Here is a 15,455-nt window from a genome sequence, read left to right as displayed (position 1 = left end):
TTGAAAGGTTTTGTTTCCTCATAGTGCGCTCTGAGCTCTACCCCACGTTAGCTCCTTATGTGACCCGAGTCTGTCTCCCGCTCACTGAGTGCAGCTGATGACTCGGAGATAGCAAGATCCCGCTGGGCATCCTTTCAGGTCTTTGCCCCTGCAGGGGGCGCTGCTGTGTTCCCGGTGGTTTTCTGGTTTCTCATTTGTAGTATCGACAGTGTGGTGCGGATGAAAATGCCTTGAGCTGCGTGTGCTTTTCCCAGTGGGGTGTTTAGCTCATCTGTGAAATCTCATGAGAACAAAATGTATCCAGGAAGCAAGTTCTGGAAGCCCTCAGTTCTGAAACATTTTTTTTTCTTATTCTGGTTCAAAACCTGTTAGAATTTTAGTGAGGTGTAGTATCCTCTACACAGCTTCAGTGTCTTCTAAGGCAGTGAATTTGGGGAAAGGCAGGTGAGGGGAATCTCTTAAATACAGGTAGACGGAACACTTCATTCTTGCTCTCCTGCATCCTTCAAATCAAAAGTAATTTACTTTCCTGGGTTTATCATGAGTTTGATGACCTTTTTTTCTTCTTTAAGATTTTTAAAATTTATTTTTAGAAGGGAAGAGAAGGTGGAAGAGAGGGAGAGAAACATCGATGTGAGAGAGACACATCAGTGGAAAGCCGCCTCCGTGCCCGCCATCCAGGTATGTGCCCTGGCTGGAAATTGAACCGGTGACCTTTCAGTTCGCAGGTTGGCACTCAGTCCGCCGAGCCACACCAGCTAAGGCTGTATGTTTTTTCTTTTTACAAATGAAAGTCTTCTGACGTGTGATATCCTAATGATTAATTATAGCCATATATCTCACAAGGTAATTTCTGGGAATGACCCAACTGAAAGTACAAAAATTATAAAAACAGTGGATAAAACGAGTATCTGCTTAGTTGGACAGGCATGAAGAGGATTCCAGAGAGGCCACAAATGAAATAAAAGTAGGAATTCTGGGAGATAGGCAAACACAAAAGCTATTCTTGTTGATTTTTTCCAAACACTGGCCACTTAACAACTTTCTTGCTTAATGACTGTCGAGGGGACGGGAAACAGTTCACTGTCTCCTGCTGCTGTCCCAGGAGACTCTTTGAAGCTGGGGCCCCAAAAACGACTCCAGTAGGGAGAGGGTGAATCGGTGCAAAGAAGCTCATTCCTCGAGTTACAGACCTGCAGCGAGAGCTCGACTCCCAACTCCAAGGCCGAGCTCGGTTAAGTTGCCTCCCTGCTGTAGATGTCCGTCACTGTAAGAAGGTGGGTTTGCAATTGAGGGAAAGGAATTCAGTCTGGGTCGAGAGAGGAAATGCTTCTCAGGTATTGGAGGTCAACCTTGAAAAACATGGGATTTTAGCAAGCAAAGACTGTTCCAGGTGCAGGGAACACGCGGGGCCTGTGGCGGTGGCGGCGCCGAGCCGGGGCGCCCTCGGCAGTGCCGTCCAGCCCGTGGAGCACGCGTGTTGGCGTTCAGAACTGCATTCGAAGGCTCACTTCTGCTCTCGGCCCCTCGAGGTGCTTGTTGAGGTATTTGCACTGTGACGGATAATTTTATCCAAGTAGCAGCTTCAGATCTTCCCTCTTCTACATGGATGTCTGTTCTGTGGCTTCTTAAGAGACATTGAAATTGAACTGTTTTGGGGGCCTCCATTTCGGCGCTTTATTTACCAGAACTGTCCTTCCAGAGTCAGTGTCACACGTGATCTGTCACGCCCGTGAGTAGAGGCTGGTGCGTGCACAGCCCCGACCTGTTGTGCTGAGAGGCCACTCAAAGAATCTACAGATTGGTGGGGGAGGGTGGGAATGAGGTTTATTACAGAATTAATTACAGGATGATGAAAAGAGTTTGAGGACGTGCAACTTGAGAAAATGGCGAAAGGAAGATGGGGGAGGAGAGGGTGTTTCACATGGTAGATACAGTGAAAACGTAAAAGTGTACAGATTCCAAAAACTGAATCGGGGAGTAGAAGGGAGGAATAGAAACAGCTTCATAAATGACTAAGTACATTGTGTGTGACTACAAATATTTAGGCGCCGGAGCAAAGATGGCACATCCCCAAAAGACACCTAACCTCAGGCGGCCCATAGGTTTTCAGGGATTTAACTCATGTCAGCGGTTTTCCCAAGGCTGGAGTCGCAAAGAAATGGCTATTTCAGCGGCCGTGCTGCCGGGGAGCCATCGTTTCTTGTGCCCTTTGAAACGGGAGGCTTACTCTTCACGGCCCTCCAGAGAGCAGGGCCACCGAGGGTGATGGGATGATTGTATTGTCCAATTACATACAGCGAGCTGTCCTGTTATTTTACTTGGGTTTTAGTTGTATGGCTGTTCGCAATTCGGCATTCATTTAACAAGCATCTAGTCTTCACTACAAGCTAAGTGCCAAAGACGGGCTGCGTTCATTCATTCATTCGGATTGTTTCTGCTGGCCCTGCTTTGCGTCAGGCACTGTACTTGGTACTGAGTGTCCCAGGAGCGAATAAGGAAAACATATCCCTGTACCCGTGGGGCTTACGGTCTTATGGGAGCAGGGAGTTTACGACTCCAGCACAAATCAAACTGCCACCACAGTTGCAGTGAACACTGTAGAGGAGAGTTGCTCAAGGTCAGAGAAGGACCCCTGCTTTTCACCTGGTAGTTAGGGAAGGCCTCGCAGAACAAGTGCCCTTTGTGCTTGAGTCTGAAGGATAAAGAAGACTTAGCAGAGCTCAGACTGGGAGTGGTGGGGGGTGAGGGGTCGAGGGGTCAAGAGCCTAGGCAGAGGAGAGGCCTTGCTACCCTGAAGTAGGAGGAGCTGCTGAACAAGTGAATAAGAACTAGTTGGCATGGGGGAGGTCTTTATACAGTAAATGGATTCAGGAAAAAAATGGCTACAAGTCCTTGATGTTACTAATTCTTAGGGGCAGCTTCAATGTAAGTAATCTAAGTTATTTCTAGAACCTTAAGCCCAACAAACATAAATAATTGAAATAAAATGCAGGAATAATCACACTCAGAAAATTGTAGGTTTTTAGTCTGTGTTTTATATCATTTTAATATGGTAAATATACTGTTTCAATATCCTGTTTTTTTAAGATTGTCATACATAGAAACCGGCTTTTGAGAGACTGATATTTTTCTAGGTATTTATAGTTTTTTAAAATTACTATGAAAATGCAAACGTAGGAAAAGAGTGTAATGACTCACTATATACCTGTAACCTAAAATAACAATTGAACATTTTCCCATTGCTTTATTTTTGGCCGAAGTACTTTAGAAACATGACACATTCTCCCAAACACATATAGAAGCATTTCTAAAACATAAGGAAATTTCCCTGTACAACCATAAAACCATTAACAGTCATAAAAAATCACATTAAGTCCTTACTACCACCTAACCCGCCCCTTGTGCAGGCCTCCCGATTGTCCCCAACAGAGTCCACAGGACACGCTCCGCCGAGCCACGTTCGTTTGCTCTCGGTGTAGAACAGCTCCCTCCACACGTCCCGCTTCTCTTCCCCCGGCACGTTTTCTTGTTGCAAACAGAAGACTCTTGTCTCTTTCCTGCCCTACCTTTAGAACTTTTCAGAGTTGTCAGTGTTCTCTGTCCCTAGATTTCCCGTCAGCTAGGAGTTCAGTCTAAAACTTATTGCACTTAGGTTAGTTATTTATTGTGTTTTCTATTTTTTTCTTAAACAGTAGAGAAATGCAAGAAAAAGTTCCCATATACTTACTTCCAGGAGAACTTCTGCTTCTCCTGGTCTCCCCCCACCCACCCATTTTCCTTCCCCTCCCTCCGTCCCTTTCACTCACGAGAATTCAGAGTTATGAAGTTCGATCAGTACAGAAAGGTACAAAACAGACTCAGAGTTTGTCTTCATTGTTCCCCAAAGTCAACTACTGATGATTTTCACTCTCTCACATGAAAGCCCTTACGTGTTTACCAACATGGTTTACTTCACATGTAAAAAGTGCTTTGTTTATAATCACCGTAGAGGTAACGTAAAAACAGCCTTTTGGACTGAAAGGATTACTACAGCTTTCTAGATAATGTTCCATTATTGAACTTCTAACTTCCAAAAGGGTGTCCTTTAAATGTGCCAGTCATTCTCAGATGGTTCAAGCTGCTAATCTTCCCACTTTGTTACCATTGACTACACAATCTGACTGCGTCGCTTGGAGACCCCGCACAGACAGCCCAGGAAACCGATGAGTATCTGACTGAGCCCGAACAGGAGCTCCAGCCCTCCCACAAGCAGCAGACCGACAAATACGGAGAAGTGGATCGTCTTGTATCTCTCTTCCTTAGACCCGGAGAGCGAGGTGTCGTCTGTCCAGTCCTTCCCAGCGGGAGAGTTCTCATCATTTGTAAGGGCGCAGGATCCATTGCTGAACCACTGTAGATCCGAGGATTCTGGATGAATCCTAGAAAAATGAAAGGAAGGATAGTTAGAAATTTCGTTGTCCATCAGAAGAATGCAACACTGTGCCCAGGAAAGAGTAAGGAGAGTAAACCCAAAGTACTTTTAAAATTGTTATCACGCCCAGAAAGTATAGTTACAACCAGGGTTTCTGAGCATGTGTCCGTGTACTCTAATAGATACTATAAAACCATTCAAATTTTTTCTGTGTCAGAAATGGTTAACTCTTTACAATTGTATGTGGTTCAGCCTATTTATGCAGATGCTGTTCTACTTGCTAAAGATAGGAAAATAAAGGAGCCCTCCCCTTCAAAGGAGCTTGATTCTTAGTGCAAAACCACAGTGTTGCACTGCTCTTAAAGCAGAGGTACCATTTTTACTCAGAAAAGACATGTTAAATATGTCTAATTAAAGTGATCTATGCCCATTAAAGGAAGCATGGGAAATGGGAGACTTTTCGCCCTGACTCATCTGCCCCGAGATGATTTTTCTTCGGTTTGCTAGGTAGTAGTTCTTAGAGGGTTTTCATCTCGGGCGCCAGCGACACAGTTCAACCAGGGAAACGAGTGTTTGAGCTCATGGAACATGAGATTGCCCCTTGCAGTTCACAGCAAGCCCAGGGTCACGCTCGTAACTGCTTGCATTCTGTGACAGTCTGCCACCCCGAGAGTCAGCATGTCGTGCGTTCTGTTGCCCCCAGACACCTGGCACCTGGTAGGCGACACATTGTCATCTGCTGAGGACTGAATGGGCCTCCAGCATCTGTGGATGACATCTCTAATTTTACACTTCAGATTTGTTAGCGAAGGGAGCGTCTTTGGTTTTGACTCATAACAATTGCGGGTAGGAGAACGTACTAGCTGCTCTGCAAGACAGTCTGTGAAAGGCAGCTCACTTACTCCAACTTGTCCAGTGAGAATTCACAGCTGGCCATCCTGTTGTCTGGAGACTGACAGATGAGAGGGCCTTGCATGAGCGCCTGCGCCGAAACCAGTATGCAGTACACGGCACCAAGGATCGTGAGCACGTTCAGAAACGAGGAGAGAAACATCTGCAAAACGAAGTCAGCGCGTCCACACCTGTTACCGCAAGTTCTCGGCCCCTTTCAAGTTTCCACAGCAGCATCTGCTGCTGCCCCGCTCCAGCCACCTGGGAGCTCTAGGTGTTAAGGTGGCAGTTCAATTAGATGTGACTTACCAAAGAAGACTGAGGGCACAGTCTCTACCATTTGATTAGACACACGTTTTCTGAAAATTCTGGACCATGTCCATTTTAACTGGACACGAGGACCTGGTCCCTCCGTTCTGTTTGTGCACTTCCTGCTTCGCAAAACCTTGGCTAGACCTTAACTCCCCGCATTTTGATATCCGCTCTCTCGACTCCTCCCTCTTTCATCTGAATTTGGCCCCGATCTTGTAAGTGGCCAGGGTTCAGCATTTTGCAGTGGTCGAGCAGCAGGGTAGAGTGAGAGAAGGTTTCTCAGTGTCAGCACTGCTGGCGCTGGGCGTTTTGCTGTTGGGGGCTTCCCGCCTGTTGTCCAAAGTCTAGCATCATTCCTGGTCTCTATCCACTAGATGCCAGTAACACACACACACATACACACAGAGACACAGTTGTCGCAACCAGAAATGTTGCCAGACATTGCCAAATGTCCATGGAGGAGCGGGGGGGAGGATGGGTGGCGGTGGGTGCGCAAAACCGCTCCTGATTTTGGTGCAACGCTACCACTGTTAGAGGGAAAGATCGTGAGTATCTAAGCATCTTCCATTTCCTGAATCAGAGTCACAGGAGAACAAAAAAAGCATGAGGTTTGGCAATGGAAAGTGGTACAGCCCCAAAGAGAGCTGGTGTGTGTGTACTGTACTGTGTTTTCCAGAAAGAAGCTCTGTGTTGTTCAGTCAAGTGTTTTATTAGTCAGTGTTAGCTGCGACTGTTTTAGATCTGCAGAAATTCGGGAAGGAGTACTTCTTTTGGTGAGAAAATACTGCAGCTTCTAGAGGGTTCACCCATTGTATTCTTCACATCTGCCTTTAGTGTGTAAGCAGAATAAATGGCCACTTAAATGAAGTGTGTGAAGGGAACTTGGGCTTTACTATCCTTTTAGTAGTCCCAAGAGATGGATACTATTATTCCCATCTTATGGGTGAAAAGACTGCAGTTCAGGGAGCTTGACAAGGTGCCAGGGCCTCACAGCCAGTAAACACCAGAGCTCGAGGTCTAATCACCAGCCTGCACTTCTTCCAGCGGAAAGTACAGAACGATGGGTTTGGAGTGTAATTCAAACCCTGATTCTCCCCCCTGCCGTGGCCTGTGGCGGTTACTTGAGTTTGCTCGTCAAGAAGTGCCACTGTGTGAGCATTTTGGCCATCTGTTATTTCTGATTTCCCATCACTACAGAGCAGCCATTCCAAAGTCCATATTTCCCTTAGAATTGGGGTTCATATGAATGACTCGGCCACACCAAAGTGTTCAGAAACAAAATCAACAGATGGACCAAGGGAATGAGCAGGAAGCAGTTAACGTCGGGGAAATAGTGGAAAGAGCTAAAGTAGGGGGTGCGTCTCCGTGGAGGAACTCATTCCTCCCAGCGCTCCGGTCTCGTCTACACCTGAAAGGTACAAGGTCTGACTGACACCCCAGTCGGCACTTGGCTGGTGAGCAAAGCGGCTAAAACCTCTTCATCGCACCCAATCAGTGTAAACGGGTGATTGAGTAGCCATCCCCACTCTTATTAACAGAGCGTGAACAGTGTTCTTTGGTGCCCTCTGCCCTCGGCCAGTGAATCAAGCCCAACACCTGCAAGAACAGGTGGTTTGGTTTCCCAACTCGCTGCATCTTCAGTGAGAGAGAAAAATGGTCGCTGAGAAGATGCCAACTTTGTCACGAAGGGTAGGAGTGTGTTGGGGGTGGGGGGAGGTGGGAGAGATGCTTACTGGAAATATGATGAGACAAAAATCTATATATGTATTCTGATATTTTCAAGTTTGGGCATGCAGAAATGTGTCAGGCTATCTCTCTCAAGAATGTTCTGAGTACAATGCAGTTACTACAAAGCCAAGCCCCGAGTGATGGTAGCTTACAAAGTGCAGGGAGGGAAACTGAAATCTAAGATTTATGGAACACCTACAATGTATCAGGAACAAAGATAGACTATAAACAATCAGCAAAAATAATTATAATCCTAGGTAAACATCAAATGACAAAAGGACAATTTTTTAAATAAAAATTTTAACTGCTATCAATATAAATGTGTGATACGGATCTAAATATGTAGCTCTTTAAACAGTGGTTATCACCCCTTGGGGGCATATTGGAATCGTCTGTGGTGTTTTTGAGAAATGCTGGTGCAGAATCCCTGGCTGGAGGGGCGAGGCCTGGCATTGGTATTTTTAACATCCTTCCCAGGGATTCTGATCATAGGGAACAGCCAGAGAACCATGGCTTTCAAACCTCCTGCTCAGCCAGGAATTTACTGTGACTGCACATTTACTGATCTCTCCCCCTTCCTTAGAGAATCATGAGAGCCTTCAGAGTTATCAATAATGATATTCATGACATCAATACTGTAGCAACTCTGAATTTGGGAATCGAATGAATTTACATAGAAGTTTGTTTGCTAGGTGAGCTGCACTGGTAAGTGACTTGCCCTTCTCTGAGGATCATTTTCTTGGTCAGTAAACTAGGTCATATTCCCTTTCCACTTCAGGGTCTTGAGAGAATTAAATCAGATAGTGTATTTGAATGTGTTCTGAGGATATTGGCAGAAAGTTGATCAGTATCAATTTTTATTACTTTCAACTTAGTTATAATTTTATTCTTGGTAGGTATGTAGTAAATGTTTAAAAAAATAATTAGTGTCTTCTTCAACCGAATAAAAGCAATTATCATTCCGAGCCTAGCAAACTAATCTTTCAGATGCTTGGGAGAACTCAGGATACGGTTTCCTTAAGTATTCGTGTACAACACAAAAATAACAAGGATTTTGTTGCTATGAAATCGATTTCAGCCCCCCAGTGTGGTTTATGAATCTCCTTCCTCTGAAGCCCCTTAGACAGGTGGAACTGAAGACGGAAGAGAGGCTGGTTCCAAAGTTACACTTTTATGGAAAATCAGGAGGCCTCCAGTTTCGGTGTGATCGTATAATCATCATAAGAGGACATTTGTAAGACCACTGGCCTGCCGTTGGAGCCGCGCAGTGATTTGGTAGCGACTGCAGCCCCAGAGCTGTCCAGGCCTGCACCGCGCTTTGCTCCCAGCCCCATCCCACCCCCCCCCCGCCCCCCACCTCCGGCCGGTACTCACTCCGCCGCGGTTGTTGCAGCAGGCCCTTTTCCTCGCGGCCAAGGACGCTATCGTTGCTGGAATGACCTGGAAATTGAATCAACAGGAAAGATGAGTCTTATTACTTCTCATCAGTTGCAAAAGCATGAATCTCTGCCATCCGTTTACCAGCAGTCAGGGGAACCCCGAGAACGAAAGGGAAATCTTGCAATGCCCTTGATCTTTGATCCCCATTTCAACCATAGAGATTAAAGGGCGGGGGGGGGGGCGGATGGGGGGATTCCAGGGGGGCAGCTTCAGACTCTTCCTCCTACAGCACTTGACTCTGAGTCACCTTTAGAGAGACTCGGATTGTAAATCAAGTGAGTTATTTATTCATTATTTTGGAAGGAATGTTCCTGAAAGAATTGGTTGCACCATCCAAAATTCACTTTTTGTTGTTGTTGTTACGGTAAACCGCAGCTGCTACCCAAGTTCCCCAAAAGTGCCAGAGTGCGGCAAGCATCCAGGAAGGAAGCTGGCGGTTCTGTCTTCTGGACGAAGAATTCCGTCCCCACTCCTTCCCCTCTCTGTGCCCTTCCCCTCGCTCCCTCCCGGGCTCACCACCCTCTCGCTCATGCCCCAGCTTAGGATTTGGGAAGTATTTCTGGTTCCACATTCTCCTTTCTCCTTTCTTTATGTTAGTGTTCAGAAATCTCGTATACATTGCCTTCTGTGTCAAGGGAAATTCATGTTGCCGAGGGAAACCGTGAGAAACGACATCATATTCTTAGGGCTCGGGCTGAAATTTGTAGTCATGTCTAGTCAGCAGCTGTGAGTAGCAATTCTTACTAGACAAAGTTTTGTATCACTGAAGAGTGCCAATGACTTCCTTCCGCTTAAGAAACTTGAGCCACCCCAGCACAGCTGCCATTGAGTAATTCTTCCTTCCGCTCTTGTTCTCTAGCATTTTATTGAGTGCTTACAAGGTGCCAGGCACTGTTTTAGGGGCTGCGCATGTTTGATCCAGGCCTGCCTCAACAGTCCTACAAGGTCAGTGCCATTATTATCCTTGTTTTACAACGAGAAAACTGAGGTATAGAAAGTTTGAGGAATGTCTCCAAGAAAGTGGAGGAGTTTGGTACTCATATGCTCTATAGCCTTTTGAACTTAAGGAACAAATCATTTAGCACAGGAACTGGCAAACTGTGGCCCACCACTTCTTTGTCATAAATAAAGTTTTATTAGAACACACCATGCCCATTCATTTATGTTGTCTTTGACTGCTCTCTCACACCAACAGTGCAGTTGAATAGTCATGAGAGAGATTCTCTGGCTCTCAAAGTCTAAAATACTCATGATCTTCTTTGCAGACAAAAATTTGTCAACTGCTGATTTAGAAAATTAATGAATCTGTTAGAAGAAAGAGCAGCATTAAATGACTGCTTACATGGACATATCATTCCATTTTACTTATTGATGTATATTAAACTCTGCTGACTTTCTTTAAGATTAATTGATTTCAGAGATGCTGAATATTTAGTTCTATAGTTCCCTTCCCTTGCAAGGGGGTTTTATGAAGTAACAATAACTGATATGAATCCCCACCCAGTTGCTTTGTGGCCTGTTAACACACCTTTGTTATGTCCGAACTCACTGTTTTCCAACTGTTTTGCCCATTCAGAGCTTTAGAAACTGGACGGGCTCTTTAACGGGTGGACATTAAAATGTGAGAAAGCGTGTAGTTGTATGTGTGGCTGATTTATAAATCTTCCGGATAATCCGTCAGAATGAGTAATTGCGAGGATACCCCTTCCCTGCAAGTCCTCTGCACGTGCGAGTGCGTAGAGCTTTTGTGAAACTAAGTCTCGATAGTCATTTGTCTTTGTGAAGAAGCGGTATCGTTCCTTCTTCCTTACAGAAACCCTCACGCACTTTGATTCACTTTCAGAAGGAAGGTATGTGACTTACAAACGAAGTCCGGGAGAGCCGTAGGCCACTGAAACTCTGTGACAGAATCCAGACTTTTGGGAATCTTCCAAATACTCACACAAGGAGAGCAACAAAGCCAGACCTCATCACAAATAGAAAAACTCTATGGTACGAATGCTTGTTATACAGACATCTAATTGGTTTAACATTCAACGGTTCTTCTAGCACTTTCATGATTGATAAGTTACCATTGTGTAGTAAGAGAACTCAGTAAATAATAAGCGTGATGAAGATCAGACTTAAGATCAATTAAGTTGCATACAGTGGTCTTAGTACAGGGGTAGGGGAAGTAGGGTTACAGTTGTGAGCACATGAAACAATTTATTCTTATATTATTATTCATGAATTGTATTATTAATTTGTATTACAACCGTAACTCTACTTTGCCCACCCCTGTATTTTTTTTTAGAAGAAACATTTAAAGCCCCTTTTTAGTGCTAGGAAAAGTAGTATCTATCGATTTTTTTCATTTAGCATAAAATAGTTGAGGATAATTTTATAACTCTCAGTCGTGATTTCAGAAGATGGAAAGGCTGATCTCTGCGGTGGGCACTTCAGAGAAACACACTGTGAGTGTATTTTATGATCACCAGTTTCACAGATATTCTTTACTACTTCCTGCAAAGTCTGTTTTTTGAAGCAACACCAATTTACAATGTGAACACAATTTTGGAAGGATTTCAAGAACTGTGGCAAAAGTGTTTATCACAGACAGTGATTTCTTCCTTATTGGCTTTTCTGTGTATTTACAGGTATAGTGAGAATTCAGTGTTTTGAACTGGTGAGGATGTTGACATGTTGGGAAGGAGAGAATTCCCTTTGAAAAGTTATTCTCCCACATTATGTAGAGAGCGCCCCACGTGTATAGCTGAGAACCATGAAAATATGCCTGTATTCTGAGCCCTCCTATCACCCACCTGTCTGCATATGAACCTGGTCTTGAGGTTGAAGTTCAATCTGTAAAGTACCTGATGAACTTTTCCAAGAGTCATTTGATGCCTTGATAACATTCTGCCATACTGAGTCAGATAGGATAGCCTTGTGCAATACTCTTCGTTCATGTTTATTGAAGGCAACGAAGTGAATTTAGTCTCTGAACAAGGAAGTCCAGGCTCTCGGACGCTGTCTCACAGGTTCATGAAAACTTTCTGAGCTTCAGTTTCCTGGTCACTTCAGTTTATGGACTGAGTCATGGATCGGACCTCCCCTGTTTGTCAGCCTGACGCAGGTGTTGTGGATTACAGTGCAAAACAGGTGGACAAAAACCTTGGAGTCAGATAAATCTGGAATTGGGTTTTACAACCCATTCTGTGACCCTGTTAATGTCCCTAACCTTCCGTTTGTTTGTTAGAATGCAGTTGATAATCTCTACTCAGCCAGATTATTGTAGAGATTCAATGAGATAACAGTGTAAACCACACACCCAGGGGTTGGCACTTCACAGTGGTCTCTCCCTGTGTCTTTCTCCTCCTCTGCCCCCTGCCCCTCCAAAGAAGAATACATGGAATATATGGGGCCATCAGCACCTCTGGCTCCTTTGATACTAGCAAGATTTTTTTTTATTGTGATGGCCTTTGTGGTAGAGCCAATTAATATCTAAAGCTACTCGAGATGTTCTGAATGGGCTTTAACACAGGCACTTTTAGAAGCCTCCTGGAAATTACCATTGTTGATAAGCCTTGGCCAGCTGCTCCTGGCTGCTGGCCCAAGTTGATGCAAAGGAAGCTGGCACTGTTCAACAGAGAGAAGCCTTCAGAAGGGCCGAAACAGACACAGAGATTTGCAATTGCATCACTTTGTGGGGCACTGTGCTTGCTCTCAGCCTGGAAGAGAACTTTCATGGCTATTTGAGGAATTAGCCCATAGCTTTCCAGAGTTTGTCCTTTAAGTAGATCTTTCTACCTAAAGCAGGGTAAAGGAAAAGGAGCCATCGGCTTTGGGGAAATGCTTCCTTGAGTGGCTTTTTGATGCCCCTGCTATCTCAAGTCCAGTGTGCCTCCCGAAAGACAAAAAATGTATCTAAAGTTTAATACACAGACTCAAGAGTGTTTTCATGTGAGTCCGAGGGCCAGACTAGCAGTGGTAACAGATCATCATTAAGGATTGAGGATGCAGGTAGAAAACTGTGTCCAAGATTTCTTTAAGAATGGCCTTCATGTGCCCGCATCTCTAAACCAGAGATGACAGCAGCTGTCACGCACATGCACTGCACGCGTCTACACAAAAGCGCCTTCCTCTGACGTTCACCAGACCCCACAGACAGCGCCCCCAGTGGTAGAACGAACAAAAGCAAGCCCCTTGAATGCTGAGTTCCCAAACTTCAAATTCCACGCCCCCATTTTATGAAAATGGAAAGTCATAGGATAAATGACTTGCAGACAGTAGTGTATTAGAGACAGAGCTAGAGCTGAGAGACTCCGCCAGGTCCAAAACCAGTATCTACTGCTCTACACAGGTGGGCCCTACCGGGCCTGCTTCATCAGAATTCCCACGAGCAGGCCTGTAAATGTACTACAAGTGCCTCCGGTGACTCACGGCCAGGCACCCTAGAGAGTTCTGCACTACAGACACTGCTCTGCCGCAGATGTCGACACAGATGGACTCCCAATAATCGTCAGATCTGGTGTGAAACAAGCACCGGGATGCTCTGGGCCAAGTGTCACATCTGAGTCAAGAAGGCACAGAGGTCAGAGAGCCAGGGTTCAGGTCCCAGATCCCTTAGGCCGACTCCCTTTGGTGCAGGCGATGTCATATTCATGCCGTGCAATTGTCCTCACCCCGGATGTCCACCCTGCATGGAACGTTTCTTCCCATTCTGACTGGGCACCCCCTGCTCCTGTTGTCTTCCCTGTGAGTCCTTGAGCATGGTATGGGTGAAGCAGACTTGAGGGAATGAATTCAAAAAGTCCCTAACACTAACCATAAAGCTTGAAGAAGCAGCCCTATGTGTAAAGAAATGTGATGGGTAATAACCCAGCCAACTTTCATCCATTTAATTTGTTTTTGCCCAAGCTCCCTACTGTACCACATATTTTATTTAAGTTGTCATTTCTCACTGATAACCAATATATATACCATCACTGTATCCTAAGTCAAAACAGGTCACAGTAAGACTGCAAGGTAGTCATTAGACGTTTGGCAAAGAAGGGCTTTCTCCACATCAAGTCAGATAAATGTTACTCACCATCAGACCTGCTCCTATAATTCCTGGGAACCACCACTCAAAGCAAGAGATGGGGTTTTGAAGAAACTTGCCTTCATCAAGTCTGTTGACAATTAGAGGTATTGCATTGAGGATTACTCCCAGCAGGAGCAGAACCAGGAGGCTGAATCCATTGCAGGATGTCCATCCTTCACAGCAAGTCATGGTTACCCCCGGTTCTGTGAGAAATGCTCTTAAAGTGGCCCTTTGTGTGGCACTTCAGTACCTTTTATCCTGAGCCTTCTACCCTAGTTAAAGATTAGCACGCGTAAAAATTAAATTAGTTCAAAGTCCAAGAAGGAAGTACATTATTACGGGAACAGGAAATAAGGGTAAGTCATTATGTGAGGTGGGGAAAGTCTCCAGTTTCTGTCAGATAAACTTATGCAGGAAAACAGGTAGGCAGAAGCTAAGAAGAACAGGTTTAAGAGATGCTTCTCTAACATATTTTTACTAGTGTAGCTTATAAAAATGAAGGCAAAAACATCCAGTTAATATACACTATTTTTTCTGTTCTATTGACATTATTGCCACCTATTGAAATTCCTTACTTTGAAATTGTTTGACAAAAATATGAGATTGCAAAATAATATTTCCTCTGCTACAAATGTTCTTGATTAGTCAAAATTTGGGAGAACACACAAAATTTAAGAATTTCTGATGTCATGTTATCCCAGTCTTGTAGACTCAGAGGTGACCCGGTTAAGACTTGTGTGAGGTTCAGTTCATGCCACTAGACTCAAAGTGTTCAAGTGTGGGGACCAAAATGGAACAGAGGGGTAGGGGAGAAAACGGGGGAGAGATCATCATGTTTTATTTTCTTTGAACATTTTTTTTTTAGAAAGAGAGGGAGGGAAATATCGATGGGCGAGAAAGACATCAATTCATTGCCTTTCATACACGCCCTGACCAGGAACCAAACCCACAATTCAGGCATGTGACCTGACTGAGAATCAAACCTGTGACCTCCTAGTTTGTGGGACAACACCCAAGCAACTGAGCCCCACCAGCCATGGCTCTTTGAACCTTAGCACTTACTTGGTCATGCACAGCACATTTCTGGTCCAAGCTTCCCTATTGTCTTTCTAGCAGTTCTTGAGCTTCTCCAGAAAAAGCCTGTCAGTGGGATGGGCTTTAAAACACAAAGTCGTCATTTGTGCTAATGGCGGTGGACATGGTGGCTCTGCTCCCAGTGGTTACTGGGCATCCCACACTCACGGAGGCAGCAGTCCTCTCTATTCTGGCTCCCACAGTCATGGAGGCAGAGTAAAAAGCTGTGATGAGCCACACTCAGAGTCTGAGCATTGCTGTTCGGAAGAGCCCCCCCGCCCCCCCCCCCGCCATCACTTCTGTTCACATCTTTTTGGGAAAATGAGCCGCTCAGTTATGCCTGAGGTCAAGTGGGTGATGAAATACAAACCAACATTTATCCAGCGGCAATTTGAACATTAGGCAGCTCTGCTATCCATCACGCCTTCCTTCTACTTCTGTGTGATTCCCATCCCAGTCCAGAGCACGGATTCAGCAAATGCCACTGGGAATGGTGAACGAATGAATGAATGAACGAATGAGAAGTGGAGTCCG

General features: G+C 45.0%; 1 protein-coding gene across 1 annotated transcript; it reads right to left on the bottom strand.

Moving 5' to 3' along the window:
* Positions 1 to 3,040: 3,040 nt before the first annotated feature.
* TM4SF20 (transmembrane 4 L six family member 20) lies at positions 3,041 to 14,077 on the bottom strand. Its single transcript, XM_037139244.2, has 4 exons — positions 13,854 to 14,077; positions 8,720 to 8,785; positions 5,317 to 5,468; positions 3,041 to 4,421 (listed from the first exon to the last, which is right to left on the bottom strand). Exons 1-4 carry the CDS (start codon positions 14,034 to 14,036, stop codon positions 4,151 to 4,153), a joined length of 672 nt encoding a protein of 223 aa, XP_036995139.2. The 5' UTR covers positions 14,037 to 14,077; the 3' UTR covers positions 3,041 to 4,150.
* Between the last annotated feature and the right edge of the window lie 1,378 nt (positions 14,078 to 15,455).

This window comes from Artibeus jamaicensis, unplaced genomic scaffold (genome assembly GCF_021234435.1).
Source record: "Artibeus jamaicensis isolate MK-2021 breed Jamaican fruit bat unplaced genomic scaffold, CSHL_Jam_final contig_1015, whole genome shotgun sequence".
Lineage (NCBI taxonomy): Eukaryota > Metazoa > Chordata > Mammalia > Chiroptera > Phyllostomidae > Artibeus > Artibeus jamaicensis.
Note: the sequence above shows the minus strand (reverse complement) of the source record. Positions and strands in the feature narration are given on the sequence as shown.

Excerpts from the sequence above, each read along its gene's own strand:
- TM4SF20 (XM_037139244.2), bottom strand. The coding sequence starts at position 14,036 with ATGACTTGCTGTGAAGGATGGACATCCTGCAATGGATTCAGCCTCCTG. Across the intron at positions 5,469-8,719 it reads GCTGCAACAACCGCGGCGGA|ATGTTTCTCTCCTCGTTTCT; the intron begins GTGAGTACCGGC and ends TTCGTTTTGCAG. Across the intron at positions 4,422-5,316 it reads TTCTCACTGGACAAGTTGGA|GATTCATCCAGAATCCTCGG; the intron begins GTAAGTGAGCTG and ends TCATTTTTCTAG.